Source organism: Protopterus annectens, chromosome 3.part1, assembly GCF_019279795.1.
Source record: "Protopterus annectens isolate FY-2018-M chromosome 3.part1, PAN1.0, whole genome shotgun sequence".
Lineage (NCBI taxonomy): Eukaryota > Metazoa > Chordata > Ceratodontiformes > Protopteridae > Protopterus > Protopterus annectens.
The window spans coordinates 694,741,069-694,764,372 of record NC_056732.1 but is presented as its reverse complement, the minus strand read 5'-3'; the positions used below and the strand labels follow the sequence as shown (position 1 = coordinate 694,764,372).

The 23,304-nt window shown below is 46.6% G+C and overlaps 1 protein-coding gene across 1 annotated transcript in view; it reads left to right on the top strand.

Annotated features, from left to right (window-relative positions):
* Positions 1–19,998, top strand: part of TMEM71 (transmembrane protein 71) — a 449,505-nt gene extending 429,507 nt beyond the window's left edge. Inside the window, exon 11 of the mRNA XM_044067053.1 lies at positions 18,758–19,998. Coding sequence (XP_043922988.1) covers positions 18,758–18,834 — 77 coding nt within the window. The 3' untranslated portion in view covers positions 18,835–19,998. The remainder of the gene's footprint in view (positions 1–18,757) is intronic.
* Positions 19,999–23,304: the final 3,306 nt, after the last annotated feature.

Genomic DNA, 23,304 nt, shown 5'->3' with positions numbered 1-23,304 from the left:
CGAAGACAATATGTGCACTACATCTGGGTCTAGTGCATGTCTCCTGACTATGGTTGGAAGAGGAGGAGCCAGGCCGTCAATCTTAATGTGTGTAGGGACTGGTGTAGTAGTCCCGACTGATGAATCAGTAGGTCTGGGACCTGGTCCAGGAACCATGGACCTTCCAGAGCATGTTTCCGAAGATAGGGAAACCAGACTTGACGAGGCCAGTAAGGAGCAATTAAGATCATCTTGCTCACTAAGAGAGAAGCCTTCTGAATTACCTTGGGTAGGAGAGGAACTGGCGGGAAGGCATAAAGCAGGCCGGTGGGCCAAGGATGGACTAACGCGTCCATAGGGCTCTTCCCCGGAGCCGGGGTTAGGGAGAAAAAATCTTTGCACTTTGCATTCAGAGGAGTCGCAAAGAGGTCGCAGCACGGAACTCCCCATTCGCTGAAAATCTGTCTTATAATAGTCATGTTCAGAGACCATTCGTGAGGAGAGAGGATGGTTCTGCTCAACCTGTCGGCTATGACATTGGATTTGCCCGGTATGTGAGTAGCCACTAGGAAGCGTTTGGTTGAGATTGCCCATTCCCAGACCCTCATCGCTTCTCTGCAAAGAGGATAGGATCTGGTCCCTCCCTGCTTGTTCAGGTACCAGACAATTGACATGTTGTCCGAGTGAACAGCAATTACGCCCTGAGGGAGGTAACAGTGAAGGGCTTGAAGGGACAGGAGTACTGCTCTCATTTCTAGGATGTTGATGTGGAGAGAGGTCTCTTCCGGATGCCATTTGCCCTGGACTGACCTGCCCAGGGAATGCCCCCCCCCCACCCCATCTGGGAGGCGTCCGTGGTCAAAGTGGCTGCCGGAGGAGGAAGAACAAAGGGTCGTCCCTGATCCAAATTGGAAGACACTAGCCACCAGCGAAGGTCCCGTCTGCAAGATTCTGTGATCCATATTAGATGATTGAGAGGGAGTTCCTGAAAGGACCACTGAGTTGAAAGAAGCCACTGGAGGATTCTCATGTGTAACCTTGCCAAGGGAACTAGCAGAACTGTGGCAGACATCGATCCCAATAGTTGCAAGACCATTCTGGCTGGGGCTTTGGACCTGGGGAGTAAGGCTCGAACCTGATTTTGTATGATCTGAATTCTGTCTGCAGGTAGATAGACCCGCATCTGGTTTGAATCTATCTCTGCCCCTATGAATTTTATTCTTTGAGATGGCCGTAACACAGACTTTGGCCAATTGAAGGTGATTCCGAGGGAATTGCCCAGTGATGTTGTGGCTTGCAGGCTCCGTAGAAGTAGATGCTTGGAGGTGGCAGTTAGAAGCCAGTCGTCTAGGTACGGAAACACCTGGAATCCTAGACTCCTCAAGTGAGCAGTCACTACTGCCAAGCATTTGGTGAACACCCTGGGGGCTGTGGTGAGACCAAAGGGCAGCGCACGAAACTGAAAATGACTGCTTCCTAGGCTGAAGCGCAAGTGTCTCCTGGACGTTTGATGTATTTTGATACGGTAATACGCGTCCTTGAGGTCTATGGAGCAACACCTTTCTCCAACAACGGGAGAATGGTTTGTAAAGTGACCATTCGGAACTTGGACTTCTTGACTGAACGGTTTAGGTTGCTTAGGTCCAAAATGGGCCTCAAGTCCCCGGTCTTTTTTGGCACTAAAAAGAATCTTGAGTAAGATCCTAATCCAATCTGGTCTGCGGGGACCGGTTGGATGGCTCCTTTTTGCAGCAGTTTTGAAATTTCTATGGCTGTGGTATCCCGTTGACTGGGTGGCGGGTCCGGGATTCTTTTGGACTGAGGGGGGGGACAACAGAATGGGATGGAGTAACCTCCGGCGATAATTCGAAGCACCCATCGGTCCTGAGTGATCCCTTCCCAGGCCTTTAGGTGCTTCGAAAAACGACCCCCGACTGGCTCCGGAGCAGCACAGCTGGGCAATCCCTCAGGGACTATGAAAGGTTGAGGAGCCACGAAAGGACTCGCGGTCTCCAGTGTTGCGGGGGCCTCTGCCGCCTCTGGGACGGCATCTTCCTGATGAATTTCCCCTCCTCTGCCTCTGGAGGGGAACCTTCCTGCTGAGAGGGTAAGACTTCTGCGATCTCCGGAACCACATCTTCCCTCCTCTTTTAGCCTTGGGATAAGGCCGAAAGGGAGTGGAAAATCGTGCCCCTACGGCAGTCAGAGTCTTACCCTCCTGTTCACAGCGGTAAGTGTGTCTTTCACCTTGGGCCCAAACAGGAGGACCCATCAAAGGCGTCGGCGAATGAAGACTTGAAGGCCTCCGCGAAATGACACAGGTGAAGCCAGGCTTGTCTCCGTAGAGCAATGCCTGTACCCGCCGCTCTACTCGCCCCCTCGGCCGCATACGAGATGAGCCTCATGAACGAGTTCGAAATGGATGACATTGTAGCCAGCTGAGATCCAACCGTCTGGGCCAGCTCCTCAGGCAGGTTACCTAAGAGGGTATCGGACAGCTCCTTAATCAGATCCCTCTGGAATCTCGTAAAGTGCGTTAGGTAGTTCAGAGACCTCAAAGTAAAGGCCGCTGAACTAAGGGTGCGCTTGCCGTACCGATCCATGCTCCTAGACTCTTTATTAGGAGGATGGACGGACGTAGAAGCCTCTGCTACATCCTGCTGTGTAGCAGATGCCACCACCATAGCATCCACAGCCACACCTTTCGTGAGGAACTCTCTATCTGGGGGTGCTGAAAGAAATTTGTTTGGACGAGCGGGCACCGGTCCCACAGAGTCCGGGTGTTCCCACGCCCTTCGACAGATCAAATCCAAGAGCTCGTCGAAGGGCGGAGACACCCAGGAGGCGGAGGGCTGAGCCCCGAAGGCCTTCAGGAACACCGACTCATCAGCAGAGGGAGGTTTGGACTGCCAGCCGCCTCGTTGTTTTAGGGCTTCTAGGATGTCTGCAAAGGAGACATCATCCGAGGATGACTTGGGGGACCCCTCTGCATCAACGAGATCGGTGTCAGATGTCAAAGACTCGTCAGGGGAGTCAACGTGCTTCCTCTTGCACGTTTTCTTTCTGGGAGGTTCTTCCGAAGAGGCTTCAGAAGGACCTCCAGGAGGGGGAGAAACCCCAGCGGGGGTAACCTGAGGCCCAGGGGCTCCGCTGTCCGCTGACAGGGGAACTGCCAACGACCCAGTCTCCAAATGTAGGGAAGGAGCTGGGGAAACTGTGGAGGTAGCCAAAGAAGATTTGGCTAGAGCACTCCTCATAGCCCTGAAGGCGGGACCACCAGAATCCTGGGAAGGTCCCCCCTCCGTGGCCACGACAGTGGATGGTACTCCCGCCGCCGACGCACCAAGAGGGAGACTTGGGACCGAAGGTATCAATCCCGAAGCCTCCCCCCAGGGCCAAAGGAAGAAGTCCGTGCACTGAACTCCGACCCAGGAGCCGGAGTCGGAGCAAGGGTCGGGCCTGACCCTAACACCTCCACTGGTTCTACCAACACCTGCTCCAACGGTGCCGAAGCTGTTGGAGGAGGAAGTACTGTAAGGGAGTGGACCATTGGCTCCGAAGCCAAATGGGCTGGAGCCGAAACCATCTTTTGGAACACCGGAGACTGGAAAAGTCGAAGGAGTACCCTGTCGATGTCCGAATCAGACATCCTGGAAGATCTTGAGGATACCTATCGGGCCCGAACCGATTTCTCCATCGGCTCCGAAGGCCTTGGGGACTGGCTCCGAAAGGACTCCACAATTATCGGCTCCGAGGAAACTTTCAAGGAAATTTCCCTCGGCGCCGATAAGGACTTCGCCCGAGGGGAAGTGTCTGAGCCGATGACCCTTATCGGCTGCAATATCAGTGGAGCCGATGAGGGTGACCCGCCTCTCGATGCTCCAGACCTCGGCTCCGAAACCCGAGGGGTCGAGGTAGGAGGCATCGAGGCAGACCGTTCCGACCTCGGCTCCGAAGTCCGTGGAGCCGATGGAGAAGTCTGCTTACCTTTTTTAGCCGTCGGTTCCGACTGACTGGTCGGAGCCGGCGCTTTCCTCTTCTTAGAAGGAGACGGAGAGGAAGATAAAGCCTCCTCGAAAGAAGGCTTGATTAATCCTTTAAGGATTAATTTGTTTTTCCTCTCCTGGAGGACTCGGGAGGAAAACGCATGGCATACACTGCATGATTCCTGGAGATGTTTGGCGCCAAGACAATAGACGCACGAGGAGTGGTCGTCCGTAATGGACATTTTAAACCCACACCTCGTGCACTTTTTAAACCCGGAGGGTTTATGTTCCTTAGACATAGTAGTGCAGAAAAAAACAGAACACAACAGTAAACTTTAAACAGTTTTAGGACACAGGTACAAATAAGTATGCTCGTACACAGAATATTATAAACTGAAGAAACTTTTTTTTTTTTTTTTTTTTTTTTACACAGACAGAAAAGAAAGGAAAAGGGAAGAAACAAGGAGGGTCAAGACCCTCTAACTCAAACGGGTACTTGACCCACACACAACCACTAAAGTAGTTAGTACAGGGGAAGGCCCCTCTAACTGAAACGGAACCTTCTCTGACAGGAAAAATAAAGCAAATTTCAATAAATCAACAAGAGACACACTTGTACACAAAAAATAGCTGTTAAAACAGCTTTTGGGTTGAAAAGAGAGAACTACTGACAGGAAAAGAGACTATTAATATAGTACTTAGCCCAGCCAATGTTGAGACCACGTCCAAGCTCTGTAAGCAGCAAACGAGATCTGGGGGATTAGTGGTGGTGCATCCTGGAATAAAGATAGCTCAGCCAATTAGAGGCCTCGCTCTATAGCATAAGCGTGCCAAGTCGGAGCCGAGGGATCGGCTCCGAGCCCATCAGTCAGAATGTAGGCGAGATAGGATCACATAACATCCTGGTTTAAGGCTCCAGAGAGCACCTCAGTACTAAAAGGCTATAACTCATACCATACTTTTCAGCCACAGAACCCAGACCGAAACACAAAAGGCAGGGGTGTATCCATATTCATCAAGGATACCCTCACCTCCAGGTTAGTGACACAGCACGATGCCTCAGAGATCATCCATGTGCAATTAACAACGGGCAAAACTGCAATTCAAATTGTAGCTTGCTACAGATCACCCACCATGACCCAGGACCACCATTCCGCGTTTCTGGAAACACTGGAAAATATGAAGGTCCTACCAAACACCCTAATATTGGGTGATTTCAATTACCCAAACATTAACTGGGAGAACTACTCAAGTACTAAATCCCTTGCCCAACGCTTTCTAGAATTTATAAACTCGAACACCCTGGATCAACTGGTCAACACCCCCACCAGAGGTGACAACATATTGGATCTGGTCATCACCAACAGGGCGACCGGTGTTCCACACCAGAGGTCAACTCCTCGCTGGTTAAATCAGACCATAGACTAATCACTCTGGATATCCACATTCCACCCCCACCCCCAGTCAAGGAAACCACCATGAAAAACTTTTCAAAAGCAAACTTCACATTACTTAAGACCGAGGTGGAAAGGTTCACAGCCCCCATGCTAGATGACAATGTTGTCCAAGCTGCTGAATCCTTTACAAAGGCACTCTATGAGCACCTGCAAGAATGCATGGATCATGTTATCCCAAGCAAAACCAAGACTCACTCTTCCAAGAAAAGGACACCAGTCTGGTGGACCCCTGCCAAAACAAGCTATACAATAGAAGGAGGAAACTAGTAGAGAAAGGAGTAAAATCCCAAGAAGGGAAGACATCCCTAATCAGTATCAGCAAGAAACTACGGTCCCTCATAAAATCATCCAAGGCGAGCTTTGAAAGAAAAATTGCCAAGGACTCCAAAGATAACCACAAAGTGTTCTTTAGCTATGTCAAGAACCAAATTGGAAACTCTTAGATCTGCTCTGAGTTAGTGCAGAATGGCACAAAATACACTGAACTGACTGATAGTGCCAACATTCTGCCAGGCAGGTTTAGTGCAAACTTCACCCCCTCTCACCCCCCAAAGGGCCCATAACCATACCAGAAGAACGTAGAGCCCCGGCAATCACTGATACACAGGTTAAAACAGCCCTCTCCAAAGTCAAAAACACAACTTCAGTGGAACCGGATGGTGTCCCAGGCTGTGTCTTACATAAGCTGCAAAATGAACTAACCCCTCACCTAAACACACTGTTCAAACTCAGCCTCTCTACAGGCTATGTACCCATAGAGTGGCGCACAGCAACAGTTATCCCGCTCCACAAAGGCGGAGCCACAACAGACCCTGGGAACTATCGCCCTATAAGCCTGACTAGCCTGGTCTGCAGGTCTATGGAGTGCATCATCATGGAACTCATTAACAGAGACATTGGGAACTTCCAAATATTGGATCCTATACAGTTTGGCTTTGTTAAGGGCAGATCATGCCTCCTAAACCTGGTGGACTTCTTTGAGAGAGTTACCAAGGCTTTAGATGAGGGAAAGGAGGTCCACACAGCCTACCTAGACCTCACAAAGGCTTTTGACACCATTCCCCATTCTGGTATTATAGACAAGCTCACCAGCCTGAACATAAACCCCTACGTCACGAGATGGGTTGCCAGTTGGCTCATGGACAGAACCCACACAGTGAGAGTTGCAGGCTGTAGGTCTGACTCTAAACCGGTTACAAGTGGCATCCCCCAGGGCTCAGTCCTGGGACTCCTCCTGTTCGGTATATACTTCTCAGAGGTACAGGCAAGCACAGGAGGACTATGGCTGACCAGGTTCACAGACGACTGCAAAATGGGGGCCATAAGTGACTCTCCGGCTGATACACACATCCTCCAGAAGGGTCTCACTGAGACGGATACCTGGTGTCAAAATCATGGACTCAAGCTAAATGCCAAAAAGTGCATAGTCATCCCCTTTGGAAAAAACAAAGTACCCACAAACTACCACATACGTGGTAGTCCCCTAAATACAGAAAATGTAATAAGGGATCTGGGGACCCAAGTAGATAGTAATCTCTCCTTTGATAATCATATTGCCAAGATGGTTAGAAAATTCTTCTATGTGGCCCACCTAATCACAAAAGGGTTTGCATCTAGAACAAAAGAGGTCATTGTGCCCCTCTACTCATCACTCATCAGACCCATCATGGAGTACAACGCCCCATTTGGGATGTACCTTACAAGACACCTGCAACAACTGGAAAGACCACAGAAGTACCTCACCAAGAGGATTACTGGCCTCAAACAGATGCCCTATGCAGCCTGACTGAAGAAACTCCAGCTGTACTCGGTTGCATACCGCTTACTCAGAGGTGATCTCTGCCTGACATACAAGGCCATGCCCAACCCAGAATTGATGGACATGCTCCATCTAAAAAAAACAAATCCCCGAGAGCCACACGCTCTAGGGATCTAAACCTCACCACCACGATAAATAGGACATGCTGGAGGGATAGATTCCTGTCCCAGAGACTCCCCATGCTTTAGAACAGGATTCTATTCTACATTAGGCAGAGCCCCTCACTAACACTCTTCAAGAGAAACCTTGACGAGTGGATGTGAAACAGAAAATTTACCCCGGGGATCACTGCAGTGGCTCTGCTGGACAGAGGCACAGGGAACTAATGGCTCTGCTGGACAGAGGCACAGAGAACTAATCTAAGGGGGCAGCGAAAGCCAACACATTCTGGCTAGGCTTATAGATGCCCTTGGGCAGATAGCCTAGTACTTACCTATGAACCTAAACCTATGAACCTATAATCAGACCGTTCTGATGAAGCCAGTGTTTATTTGGTGAAAGCGCTTACCGACTTGCAAGTATTTTATTAAAAGTATTTCGTATATCTATAAGTGATGGTGTTCATTTTATGTGAGCTGCGCTTCCTGCTGTAATACCTTGTTTTGTTTTACTTGGAGTTTTATATATTGCTGGCTGGTTTACTCGCTGGGTGATTGTGTATACTACATTTTTTCAATTTAAAAACAAGCAAATCTGTTAGGGGAAAAATATAAGAAATAAAAAACGTACAATACGTTGGTTGCATAAGTGTGCACACCCTTAAACTAATACTTTGTTGTGTGTGCACACCCTTAAACTAATACTTTGTTGAAGCACCTTTTGATTTAATTATCCCAGAGCTGTAAGAACAAGGTCTTGAGTGGAATTCGTAAAAATGGGCTCAGCAGCACAACTCTATTTGCACTACTTTGCTGAAATGTGATTCATAGTCATGAACATTCATGGTATTACTTCATCTAATTAAACTTTATGTGAATATGAGTTGCTCAGTTGAGAGTTTAAACAGTTATTCAGTTGAGCACCTTACCAGCTTGTGCAAGAAAGCAGTGAAGGTTCTTAGCAGACCAAGGAGACACATAAATGTATACATGTACACAGGTCCAGATCCAGTGTAAGGAGACCTAGACAACTGTCTAGGGCACAGTGCTGGTTGGGGAGCACATCCCGACCATTAAAAAAAAAAACAGAAATACTCTTTGTAACTTCTCAATTACCCATGCTGTGTGACTGCTTTGCTTCTGCTGCTCTATCTGCTCTGTGTGTGAAATCTACCATGTTTTTCAGTCTTCCATATCTTCTAGCTAGGCGGATCAGGGTGTGTGTGTGTGTGTGTGTGTGTGTGTGTGTGTGTGTGTGTGTGTGTGTGTGTGTGTGTGTCTGTTACCTTCTGTGGAATTATCCTCCACTTTACCACAATGATTCTGCAGAAAACACTCCAGAAATGGCAGGATAATTCAAAACACTCCAAGATGTCATGATGAATCTGTACTTTTTCAGGTAAATGATTCAATGGAGATTACCGTTAGTAATGCTAGTCATTAGATATTCTTGTGCAGAAAGTATGTGCGTATCATCTTTTTTCTTTCTTTTTTTTTTGTAGCATAGCCAAATTCCAGGACCGCTGTTGGGGTTAAGTAATTTACTCGGTCTCACAGTAGACAAATGAAGCTAGAAAGTTGTCATCCCTTGTACACTTGATTACAGGAACCAAGTCATTAAAAGCATAGAGCCTTAATCCACTGCTTTAGCTGCCAGCCCTTCATTAACTTCTTATTTTTTTGTTAAATCACTGAGGATAACAGTCATTCAGTAATGCTAGTTATTAGAGTTTCATAGTCATCACTCAGAAAATGCATTTCAGGTTATTTAGAGTTGTCTGGAACTTGAGGCTGTAAGCTAACAGTTTACTTACTGTAGTCAAAAATGTACAGGGTTTGACTCCTTACACCTCCATCTGTCTACTGTATGCCTTTGAAAAAGTCACTCAGACAGTGCTCTTGGGTCATGCCTAAAAAGGGACAGTGTACAGTGAATTCACATGTTAAACAAACAGATTAAACAAAACAATATTTAAAATGTGGGTCTTTGTTCCACTCATTATTTTTAGCTTTCTCTAGAATTCTTGAGCAAAGAAGTTGAGACGTATCTTTGTTCATTCATTGTAAAATGTGTGGTTTTCTGGCAAATCATTAGTCATTTAGTAATGGCGGGTATGAGTTTCAGACTTTGTGTCCTTTCGAAAATGATTGCTAATGCAAAGCTTTTTTTTATTACTGCAACCTTCAAAGTATATTTTGAGTCTTTGTCTCTGATTCTTTAGCTTAGACATTGAGGGGGTTGCAATGGGTTCCATTGTATGTTTTTTTGACAGCAGCAAACTGAGATTAATTTTTGGCCCATTATTTATAAATATATTCATTCAGTTGTTCTCAAGCAGATATCTGAGATGTACAGTCATGCAAGTACTGTAATTGATGGTCATTAATTTGTGCATGTGTGTGTGTGTGTGTGTGTGTGTGTGTGTGTGTGTGTGTGTGTGTGTGTGTGTGTCTGTCTGTCTGTGGTTTTCTGTGCATGTACCTGGTTCCTGTAACCCACAGTAGCTATGGTTTAAATGAGGGAATTGACTGTAGTAAACAGAAACACCACATGAGCCATGTTCTTTGGGTATGATCCTTGGTTTCCTTGTTTTGTTGACTCTTAAGTTTATTTGGCTGTGAATAAGATGGACAGTATGAATTCTGTGAGTTTAATGTTAACATTTTAAACTCTGAATACATTTTTAATAACCTTGTTTTTGCAGGCACTTGGGAGTAAAATGCACTCTGTTGGTCTACAACAGTATGGTACTTGGTTAAGATGAGTAAGGATATGAGCTGCTTCTGTAGATCAAGGTTCAATTCCCTCAGCCTTCATCTGTCTGCTATGTGATTTTGACCAAGTCACTTCACCAGACAGTGCTCCTGTTTTGCACCTGAAAAGGGGCACTTGTATCCATTGGCTGTCCCAAGCATATTTTTCTTTTGAATTCCTGTACTCTACACATAGACTCTATTAGTGCTTCACTATATGCTGCTTCACTGGTCCAAGCATGTCTTTTTCAGTTTAATGGTTTGCTAGATTCATTTTCGATAAATGTGAGTTTCATGGGAAGAGAAGTTTACTGATATTTATACTAAGACTGTTTTCAGTGTGAGAATGCTTTGCATTGTTTAGAAAATGGCTGTCAGTGTTTTTTCCTGTAAAATTTGAAATTAACAGTTTTAAATGAAATCCAAACCTCTGTGATCATTGTAAAAGGAAAAAAATAAAAACACACACACACACACACACACACACACACAAAGAAAGGTTTGGACAGTATTTTATGGTAATTGGTGAGAGACAGACAAGTAAAGCGATATTGGTATGGCTGCAGAGGGGGGTTAGTCCATTAGCCTGCCTACGGCACAGTTCAGCCACGTTCCAGGTCTTCTCATGTACTTTCACTTACACACACATACATACATACACATAAGCACACATTGACACATATGCCGCACAGACACAATGTACAATTTATACATATCACAGAGGCTGTCTGATAGGGGAGGCCAAGTGCAGTGGCCCTCTTCAAAAAGAACCTTGACGATTGGATGGGATATAGGAAATTCACCCCAGGGATCACGTCACTCACCCTGTTAGACAGGGGACCAGGGAAGTAATAGCCAGGGAATTGTTATGGCTAGGCTTGTATAGGCCCTAGGGCTGATAGCTTAGTACCAACCTATGAATCTATGAACCTACACACACACACACACACACACACACACACACACACACACACACACATGCAAATGCACACAGTGACACATACAGACTAAGACACAACATGCAAATTGCATATACCATAGAGGCTGTCTGATAGGGGAGCTACGTGAAATTCCTTTGAAGGCTTGGGCTGAGGGACCAGAAGATTAATAAATTCTTTCTTTCATATGCCTTTTGTATGCACTATAGTGGCTGTACTCTGTTCTTTCTTGGAGACCACACACACACACACACACACACACACACACACACACATGTATACAGAGATATACACACAAAAAAGCATGCATACATCTATTGCCAACATATCCTGTATTCTCCCCATCAGTACCAGTATCAGGCAGTGATCATCCAACATATACAGACACACATATACAATCACAGTAAACAGTCATGCACATTCACTCATGGCACCCAGTCAAACATGGTCTCTGTACCTGAGACACACTGACGTATACTCAAGTACACACTGCTACACATAAATCTGCATGAGCAGAATAGCTGAGCAAAGCTGTTCTGCTTCACTGTGCGGAGATTCTGCCATAGAAACACAGGACCACATAGGTGCAATTCAGCTGTTGACTGTGCATCTATGCATTTCATGCACTGTCCTACATCTGTCTTGTGTAATGTGGTCATTTAGGAATTGGCATAATGTGCAAGTCTTCTGTGTAACACTGCACCAGGAAACACAAGAGTCAAAATTAAACAAACCATGTCCACAGAGTATTGCATTACATACAGCACCTTAAACTAACATTGACTATAAGTATAGCTCTGCAATACTTGACTGCATTTTGACAATGAATTAGGACCCCCATCTCTAGTATGCACAGTCACACAAGGGACTTTGTGCTATGCAACATGTCTGTTAATCCACCCGCTATATGGTTACAGAAAAGCAGAAGTTATTAGGGATAGATGGAAAATGGAGTGTTTCATCTTTGTTTTTTGTTTTTTTTTTGTTCCTCTCAGGAGGCCTTGTCTGATGGTCACACTACCAGCACCCATTTGTTCTGTGGTTTTGGAAGGTAGGCATTCCCAAGCTGGGAAACAGCCCTATGGTCTATTTGGGCCTGTCTGGGAGAGTCAGTGAGCTATCCTTTTTGTGACAAGAGTGGGGTGGTAGGAAACAGGCCAGCTTGGTTATCTTGGGAGGTCCTCCCTCTGCCCACTGGAACCACTCTCCTCCTCCTCAGTGGTTCTGCTTAACCCCTTTTTGCAATCCCCTATGGAGAAGCATGCCTCTGGATGCTGAATTCCTCTTAGTTTACTGTTGCTAACCACTGTGACTGCTCAGACTCAGCTGGCTCAGTCTTCACTGGGCAATGACTAGTGCTCCCACTATGCGTCAGCCTGTGTGGAGAGCCCACCTACTTCCCTCTATGATGGGTAAGCCAACAATGGCTGTTCATTCCCATCCTACCCAGCCAGCTGCTACAGGCATGTGAGCCACTAATAAAACTTGGGTATCTCGCTCCATAGTCACAGTTTTATCCATCTGTGCCACAGAGCTTGCATTGGGGTGTTTCATTTTGGACCATGGAGCAAGTTGTAAAACTAAAATCTGTATTATGCAGGTTGTTACTTCAAATGTTGCAGCAGGTTTGTTTGTTATACACCAGGTTAATCTGACTGCTCCATATCTGAAAAAAAGAATAATACATTATCTGAAGTAGGAACTTCATTTGTCAGCAACCTTTGGGATACGGATCCGATCTCGGATCCGAGCTGGCAACTTTTACCACAGCATAGATCCGAGCTCCTAGCTCCTCCCTTTACCCATAATCCCCTGCCAACCCTAACTGACCTCAGATCTAGTTTGCCGCGCTTCAAGCCTACAAGCTGGATTTCGAGCTCCTGGCAATTCAGAGTATTTGTGAGAAAAAACTTAGAATTTTTTTCTACTTTCTTGTGTGATTGTGTAAGTTTGTTTAGGTTCCCTCTTAAATATCTTTTTTTGTAAAATTTTTCCTCCCTACCCTCGCTGGTTCCTAGTGTGTGTTTGTGATGTGTGTAGGGGCCTAGTGAGTGTGTTTTTCCGTTCAACATGTCGGAGGCCCCTAAAGCCATCTTTGCCATCTTTTCAAAATGCACCGAGTGCGGCCATAAGCTTTCACCGGCGGATGGCCACACCCGGTGCGTTAGGTGCCTTGGGGTTGAACACCTCTCATCGGGATGCACGATTTGTGCAGCGTTCAACCCCAGGGCACTTAAGGACCGGAGGTCGAAGCTGATTCTGGTGGGCCTTTTGCCCCCAGACTTGGCTCCGGCCTCCGGTTCTTCGGTGGCCGCTACCCAGCCCTTGGTGGTAGCCACCCCTGCCTCCCTTCCTTCGGTCGGGACTCAACCTCCCGTTTTGGCTCCGGAGGAGAGGGAGGCCGGAAAAAACAAAAGGAAGGAGAAGCACCATAAGCGGCGGGCCGAGGACTCTTCCTCGGCCCCGCCCGCCAAGCTGGCTTCTCCATCCAGGGTTTCTGGATCGCCTCTTTCTCGGCTCCGGTCCCCTTGTTTTTCACCGGGACCTGGGGAGGAGGCAACCCGGTCCCCGTCGAGGTCATCAAGGCGTCACTCTAGGTCTGCCTCGGTGGCCTCGTCGAGGTCCACATTTAGTATGTCAGATGCAGACATGGACCGGATGATGAGGAGGTTCATCCAGGCCCAGCTGCAGATGGGAGTGCTCTTGCCCCCCCCCTCCGGGGGGGAGCTCGACCCCATTTTTTGCCCCAATTGCTCCTTCTCCGTCCCGCTTCCCGGGTTCGGAGCATTCGGAGCCGAGCCATGTCGGATCCGGGGGTGTGTCGGAGCCGACAGTACTAGTTACTTCGGCTCCGACTGGTCCCTCGAGTTTGTCGGATCCGACTTCTCAGAGCCGTGGGCGGAGCTTCGGATCTGAGGGACTTTGTGTGACTTCGGCTCCGTCCCGGTCAGAGCACACGGGTCCTTTGGATCCGAGGGTCTCAGCCCTGGATCTGGTCCCCTCTTCGGATCCGAGTGGGAGAAGACTCTCGGAGCCTATTGAGAGTAGCTCCCCCTCGGCTTTCGCGATGGTGGAGAGGGCACTGTTGAGTGCATCCGGACCCCCCGGTCCTGGCTTCGGCTCCTCCCTGCACTCCCTCTCAGCTGGTCCGGGCTCCCATCACCCAGCCTTCGGGACAGCCTGCTTCAGCGTCTCTGGGTGTTCCTGCAGAACGTGATATTGCTGTGAGTCTTCCTCGGACAGCCCCCCCGAAGAGATCCCTCACAAAGCCAAGTGTAAGAGGAGGCACATGGACTCCCCTGAGTCCCTTACCGAAGATACGGACTTAGATGAAGGGGAAGGCTCCCCAAGGTCACCCCCCCGAGGATGTCTCCTTTAGAGACATCATGGAGATGCTCAGGATTAGAGGGGGGGTGGTCTGCCCTCAAGGTTTCCTCCGATGAGTCCGTATTCCTAGAGGCGTTCGAAGCAGGGCCATCTACCTCTTGGGTGTCCCCTCCCCCCGACCCCCTGGTGGACCTTATTTCTACCAGGGCTTGGAAGGAGCCGGACACTGTAGAGCCAGTCCCTAAGTGCCTGGATAGGATCCTGAGCCCCCCTGCTGAAAGAACTCACTGGAGCAGAGGTCCCCCCGTGGATGCCATGTTGGTGGCGGCGGCCACCAAAAGAGAGCTGGCTCAGGAGAGCTCTGCGGTCCATCCGCCGAGTAAGGACTCTCGAGCGATGGACCACCTGAGGAAGCGGGTCTTTAGTTCAGCAACCTTCTCCATGAGAGCGCTGAACTATATGGCACACGTCATCCGGATGCAGCGAGATCTAATAAAAGAATACGCTGCATCCCCCCCAGAGTCCATGTCGGAAGGAGACAAGCATCTGTACTCCTCCCGAATGTCTACTCTACGTTCAGTTTCTAACACCTCTATGCGGCTCTTGTCACACGCTACTGAAGGAGCCGGCGGAGCCGGCCTGGTAATCAGGCATCAGGCCTGGCTCCGACACTGTGACTTCTCGGAACCCTTTAAGGCGTCATTCGCGAATGCCCCCTTTGATGTTTCTGCACTTTTTGGCAAAACCGTTGGCGACACTTTAGTCCAGAGTGAGAAAGACGGGAAGACGTTGTCTGCCGTCGGAGTCTGCTTCTCTGCTCCCCAGAGTTCCTTTTCTAAACCAAAAGGGTCAGAAGAAGAAGATGTAGTTCCGAAAATCGCATCAGTCCCAGTCTGCTCCGGACAACCAGTCCTCTCGTGGCAGAGGAGGACAGGGAGGACGCCGCCCAAGAGGCAGAGGGGGTCCCAGAAACTTTGGGTCCAGGGAACCATTCTCTGAGAGGCCCACGCAGAACCCCTGAGGGGTTGCCCGGCTGCTCCACTCTGGAGGCAGTCGGGGGGCGTCTTTCGAAGCACCTAGCAATGTGGGAGTCCATAACAACAGATTGCTGGGTGCTTTACATCATATCCAGAGGTTACCAAATTCCCTTTATTGTAACCCCCAAAATCAAAAGCCTCCCCGATGTACCACCCAATCAGTGGGAGGCAGCTGCTACAGAAATTCAGCAGCTTTTGCAAAAAAGAGCCATCCAACCCGCCCCCCAGATCAGTTCGGATCGGGGTTTTACTCCAGGTTCTTTCTGGTGCCAAAAAAGACGGGGGACTTGAGACCCATTCTCGATCTCTCTCTCCTGAACTTGGCAGTACCCAAAGAAAAGTTCCGAATGGTCACCTTACAATCTATTCTCCCCCTATTACGGGAAAACGATTGGATGTGCTCGATAGACCTCAAGGATGCGTACTACCACATCCTAGTGGACAGACGCTCCAGGAGGTTCCTCCGCTTCCGGCTGGGAGCCATTCACTTTCAGTTCAGGGCCCTTCCCTTCGGTCTCACCTCAGCCCCCAGGGTGTTCACCAAAGTCTTGGAGGTCATAGCAGCCCACCTGAGGCTTCAGGGAATTCAGGTCTTTCTGTACCTGGACGACTGGCTCCTCATCGCCCCAACAAGGCATCTGCTCTGTTCAGGCAGGGATTACTTCCTCGACCTTGCTCCACGTCTAGGGTTAACTATCAACATGACCAAATCCTCTCTAGTCCCCTCACAAGTAATAGATTTTATAGGGGCGAGATTGGATTCCAGGATAATGCTTGCCTTCTTAACTCCCGATCGGCTTCAGAACCTGAGGTTGCATGTCAAGGCCATTCTCATTCTTCCTGCTCCACCTGCGGAATTGATCCTGAGGGCTCTAGGGTCCATGGCAGCAGCTATTCCTCTACTACCCCTAGCCCGCCTAAATATGAGGGTACTGCAGTGGACCCTCCAAGTACAATGGTCCCTGTCTCGCAACCCCCTGTTCCATCCTATTCCCCTAAGCAGGGCTTGCAGAAGGTCGCTCATGTGGTGGCTCCGGTCCTAGAGTCTCCACACGGGACGACCATTTTCGATGCCTTCCCCCGTCGCCACAGTGACCACAGACGCCTCTCGCCTGGGGTGGGAGGGGCACTATTCAGGCAGAACGGTCCAAGGCACGTGGAACGACACAGAGACCTCTTTGCATATCAATGTCCTAGAGATGAGGGCGGTGCTTTTGATGCTGCAGGCACTTCACAGCCTTCTACCGATTGGGACAATTGCAGTACAAACGGACAACATGTCAGTTGTCTGGTACATCAACAAACAGGGGGGAACTAGGTCTTATCCCCTTTGTCGCGCGGCCATGAGAGTGTGGGAATGGGCGATTTCCACCAACTGCTTTCTTATTGCAACGCACATTCCGGGACGGTCCAACATCCTAGCAGACAGGCTCAGTTGTTCGATTCTGACTCCGTACGAATGGTCTCTCAATCCTCTAGTAGCGAAACAAATATTTGCCCTATGGGGGCAACCCTGTTGCGATCTTTTTGCCTCTCCTTCAAATACCAAATGCAACAGTTACTTCGCTCTAATCCCCCCGCTGGGGGAGTCCCCGAGAGACTCTCTAGTACATGCTTGGCCTCCCGGTCTCCTTTACACTTATCCTCCTTTGCCCATGATGCTGAAACTCCTACAGAAAGTCAGTCAGCCGGGGAGCAAAATGATCCTCATTGCCCCATTCTGGCCTCGTCAAACATGGTTCCCATACCTGTGGTCTCACCTAATTCATCCACCATGGATTCTGGATCCACTCCCGGATCTCATTACCCACCCTCTGGGTCTCCTGGCCCCCAACCTGGTCAACCTCAAGCTGACGGCTTGGTTGCTCCAGTTCCACTCCTGATTAGGACTCCCGGAATCTCCTCACCAGTCAAAGCTATCCTAGTAGCAGCACATAAACCTTCCACCAGAAGAGCCTATCGAAGCAAGTGGAAACGTTTCTTCATCTGGGCGGAGCACCATCACTTGGATCCTTTCACGGCGCCTCTTACGTCGGTTTTGGAGTTCTTAATTACCCTTTTTCATCAAGGGGCTAGCTGCTCTACAGTCAAGGTACAACTGGCAACGATTTCGCATTATCATGTAGGGCATGAATCAGGCCCTCTGATGACTTCTAAGCTTTGTAAAGCTTTCCTCAAGGGTACCTTCTTTCTCAGACCTCCAGTCAGGGAGGTAGTACCCCCATGGGATTTGTCTTTGGTTCTCCAAGCCTTGACTAGCCCCCCTTTCGAGCCGGCGGCCATGGTTGATCTTAAATATCTCTCTTTGAAAACGGCCTTCTTAGTGGCCATTACTTCAGCTAAAAGGGTCTCTGAACTTCAGGCTCTATGTGTTAAGCCGCCGTATTTATCCTTCCATCCACATAGAGTTTACCTCAGGATCAATCCGTCCTTTCTGCCTAAGGTGTCTTCGGAAGCTAATATTAATCAATCTATTAATCTTCCCGTGTTCTTTCCCCATTACCAGAACAAAGGAGAATATAAACTGCATTCCTTGGATGTGCACAGACAATTACGTTTTTATACTCATCGAACTGCTGGTCATAGGCAATCTGACCAGTTGTTTGTCTCCTTTGCCAAAACAAGTTTAGGCAAATCAATTTCTAAAGTTACACTATCACGGTGGATAGCTAATTGTATCCTCTTAGCGTATCAGAGTTCGGGAAGGCCTGCACCTCAGGGAGTCCGAGCTCATTCTACTAGGGCCGTCACTGCTTCGGCGGCTTTTAAATCTAGGGTCCCCTTATATGATATTTGTTCCGCAGCCACTTGGGCCTCATCTCATACCTTTATCAGCCATTACAAACTGGATGTTTTCTCCAGAGGTAGGGCGTCCTTTGGCTCTGCAGTGTTCTTCCATAAAGGCCACCCAGGATTCAGGTAGCTGGGGACTCTGTCCCAAAGGTTGCTGACAAATGAAGTTCCTACTTCAGATTTAGAAGTTATGTACTCACCATAATGTTCCATCTGAGTAGGTATCTTCATTTGTCTGCAACCATCCCCCCCTCCTTCCCCCTGACCTATAGGATCTGTCTTGGATTAGCCCCTTCCGGGGCACATTAACATTGCTTATATCGGGCAAACTTGATCTGAGGTCAGTTAGGGTTGGCAGGGGATTATGGGTAAAGGGAGGAGCTAGGAGCTCGGATCTATGCTGTGGTAAAAGTTGCCGGCTCGGATCCGAGATCGGATCCGTATCCCAAAGGTTGCAGACAAATGAAGATACCTACTCAGATGGAACGTTATGGTGAGTACATAACTTCTAATTTAACACCTTCAGCAACAGTGATAAACAAACTGTTTTGTTTTTTTTTTTGTAACAGATCTGATGCCAGATGCTTTCAGAGGATTGCAGAAAAGATGGTTCTACAAAACAGACATAAGCCATGCAACTAAATAAAGAAGCAAGCCACATCTTTAAACACCAGTATATTACATTTCTTTAATTAATTTCCTGGATGATTTCACTGAGAAAGTTATTCAGTTATGCGTTTGCACAGTAGACTTCCTGTAGGTGTTTCATATCTTTTAAGTTATCTGGTTCTGTTCAACTGGACTAAGAGGAAGCTGGTTCTTTCTCTTCTGCTGTTTTGAACTTTGCATTGCAAGACATTTTAAGGTGAAAACTAAGTATTTTTTGTGGGAAGAATATTTAATGAGTGTCTTACAGATAACTTTATCTTAGACTGGACAAGTGGCACTAAAAGTCAGACTCCAGAGTTTTGGAGTTCTTAATTTTCCATATTGTTTTATTTTACAGTGTTCTGAGGTGTATTAATTGCACTGTATTTAACATTTATTGGCATTTTATTTTTTCCTTATGCAAGCACAGATTCAACCAATGCAAAAAACTGCAACTTTCGCTGCTTACTTTTAAATTTATTGCACTTTATAAAATGGGCTTCTGAAGTAAAGAAATGGAATCAATTAAAATGCACCATGTGCCCATGCCCTTAAATATGGGTAAGAACAGAGTTATCCAGTTTCTGAACATTGCTGAATGAGCAGAGAAGGTCTTCAGCTATATATTCCAGCATCAACAGCAGCTTATAAATAAAAAATATGTCTTCTGATTTTACACACTCAGTAAAAAATCTTCTGCAGGTTCTTGAAATTAAGTAAGGAATGAGACACAATAAGGTGTGGTTTATTGCCTGATAAAAGCATGCCCTGGTGTCTTTAGCATGAGCAGCATGCTGTCAGACAAAACATTCCCTAAAGTATGTTATTCTACTTACAAAATGATCCACCCCCACAAACCAAAAATAAAAGTGAGTACATGGTGTAAGCAACAGAAGAAATAAGTACTTGAAAAAAATTGTCACTCATTTGCCCAGATACACACTCATTTGTGCATGTGTGCATGCACATACAAAATGTATGTTTAAAGGTGAGATAGTAGTACCATTTTTAACTGCTGAACTGTACACAATGTCACATTCATCTCCCATTGTATGATGTAATCAGTTACCATTCTAACTAATCGTCAGCAAAGGAAGTATTCCAGCTGCAGTCAGGTTTATTTATTTGTTTTTTATTACTGCTTTTGTAGTTCATTTTTGTGCCACCCAGCCACATTACATTGAACATGTAACAAAGTGTCCAAATTATTTATTTATTTTTTTTTTCAGTCAGTTTCTATGAAGTCTGTAGCACGTGCACCCCCCTCATACATACACACACACACACACACACACACACACACACACACACACACACACAAATACAAGCACAAATAGACAAAGCCACAACTGTAGCTAGTTTAGGACCAAAAAAAAAAACTCTCCAGAACTGAGGATCAAATAAAAATATCCTTCAAAATGTAAATTATTAAAATAGCTCCGTGTTACTCTTACTAAAACACATACTAAAAGCAAATAATTTAAGTGGGATCTGGCCAACAAAAGTGATAGTAGGAGTGAGTTGCAGGGATTGACTAGCACCTCTTCTGTAGTGCCGATCATGCCCCTAATAATGTGTATCCAAGGCAGCTACCCACTTGTACCTCACTTAGCTACAGGACTTTAAACTTAGACACAAACAGGCACAGTCACAGCTGTAGCTAGTTGAAGACAAAAAAAAACTCTCAGAACTGAGGATCAAACAAAAATATCCTTCAAAATTTAAGTTGCTAAACTAGCTCATTGCTACTGTTACTAAAACACATAACTAAAAGCAAATCACTTAAGCAGTTGTTTAAATGATTACCAGTACTGTACTGACACACATCTGAGAGTTGACCAACAAAAGTGATAGTAGCACTGTGTTGCAGGGATTGATTGACACCTCTTCTACAGTGCCGATCATGCCCCTAACAACTTGTATCTGACAGCTACACACTTCTCAGTGCATTAGCTACAGTATTTTGCATGCACACACGCGCACACACACACACACACACACACACACACGTGCATAAATGTACACATGCTCACAGACACAAACACAAGCATGCAAGCATATGCATACATGTGCACAAATACGCACACACACAGACACATGCACATATCCAAGTACACACACAGTTGTTTTTTTTAAGACAGTGTAGTAATATTTCATGAGCGTAGAACTGCATAAAATATCATATTCTGGGCTATTATGATGCATTCTATTTTCCTGCTAAATAGTAGTTAGCAAAGAAAGCATCCCAGCTGCATTGGCATTCATTTTTTATTACTGAATTTGCAGCTTCTTTTTTTAAGTCAACATATGGATATGAGATGAATTTTATAACAGAATAATCTTTTTTTATCTTTTGTTGGTTGGTCAGAGCCACGGATTCCATGGCCCTTATTCATAGGACACCAAAGGTAGTAGCTGTACTGTTTAGGGGAAATCTGGCCAAAGCCCAAGGGAAACACTTTCCCTTCTTCTGATAAGTGCCATAAGGTCAGTCAGGGGCACCCACCTTCCCTATTTTTAGTATGTGCAATGTGCAATGAGATAATTAACCTGTACCTGAACTGCTGTCTTCTCAGTCAGGTTAGAGCACTGTTTAAAGTGTCATCTGAAAGAGAGCACTGCAGGACAATAGCACCCAGAAACAGTATTTGAATAAGGAATCCAAGCACCTAATGTAGTGACAGAACCTACCACTTTTGATAGTGTAGTGACAGAACCTACCACTTTTGATGTTTTTGGCATCACAGGTAAGTACACTAACTGATGGGGCAGTCAGTAACATTAAAGACAGCAAAGGTACTTGCTGTTCTATTATTTATTTGCTGTTTTGGGTAAGTATTATAGTTAAGTCACTTGACTTTTGTATTACATTATGAGAGGGAAGTTATAAGAAGATACTCAATACGTAGATCACTGTTGCAGTAACCTAAGCTGTCTGGGTATTACCTCCTGCACCGGCCAGTCTGTCAGAGCTTTGGGTGCTTTCATTGTGTTCCAACTGCCAGGAGCTCATGCAGAGCTCCATATAAAAGCAGTTAGAGTTCAAGAGCTTCAAAGATTTTTGCCACTGAAGTGAGCAATTCTTCAATACGCACCATTTAACTTTCATTCAACTAGTGATCCTTCAAGGGTTCATAGGTGTGTACTAGGCTAATGGTCCTGGAACCTTTACAAGACTAGCCCATAGGATTACCCTGGCATTGTGACACCTGACCTTAGTTCCCAGTGCCTCTGTCGAGTAAAGCCACTGGAGTGATCCCTGGGGTGAATTTTCTATTTCCCATCCGCTCATCAAGATTTCTCTTGAAGAGGGCCAGTGAGGTGCTCTGCTTGACATGTATGGGATGTCTATTCCATAGCATGGGCAGTCTCTACAAAAAATCCTAGGAAAGCTAAATTACTTGATGACACAGTGACAGAGGGCATCTGACACCATGCTGATATGTCCGCTGGTAGGTAATGAGCTCTGAGCTGATTGGGCAGATAAGCTTTTTATGAAGAAAAAAAGAAGTTATGTACTTACCATAACGTTCCATGTTTGTAGTCCATCTCGCCTACATTCTTGCTGGATGGGTTTGGAGCCGATATTCGGCTCCGACTCAGCTGATACTAAAGCTTGAGAGCTTTTACTGGTTCGAAGCTACCCCCTATCCCATGGTGCCTCACGGCAATTCCAACAGATCTAGTTTGCAAGAAAGCAATAAGTACCTATCAAGTAAGAAATATCAGAGCTGCATATATACAGACAAAGGATTTAGAAATATAATCCATGCCAGGTGGACAACAAATGAGAACTAGGTCAGACAGCACCAGTATAGTCCACCAGATCCCCCAGAAACAGGAAGGGGGTTGAAGGGAGGGATGCAAGAATGTAGGCAAGATGGACTACAAACATGGAACGTTATGGTAAGTACATAACTGCTTTATGTTATGTAGTCCTATCTCGCCGTAATTCTTGCTGGATGGGACAGCATCCCTAGCACCTGTATCCTGGGTGGCTCAAGAGAAGAGACTCTTCAGCACAGTGGACCCAAAGGAAGACCTGTCCCGGGAGGCCAAATCCAATTTATAATGAGTGACAAAAGTATGTGGTCTTGCCCAAGTAGCTGCTGCACAAATAGTATCAATTGGGAGCCTAGATCTAAAGGCACATGAAGTAGATACAGCTCTAGTAGAATGGCCTTTGACTTTGATGGGTAATTGTTTGCCAGCTGATTGATAAGCAAATGAAATGCAATCCGATAGCCATTTTGAAAGAGTAACCTTGGAAACAGGCAAACCCTTCTTGTTAGAAAAGAAAACAAATAATTGATCTGATTTTCTGAATTCTTTAGTCCTGTGTAAATAAAATCTGAGAATTCTGTGAATGTCTAACTGGTGTAGTCTATACTCAGATTTATTAGAGTGGTTTGAAAAAAACACAGGTAGCTCAGTAGTATTATTCAAATTGTGTTCTGAGCATACCTTG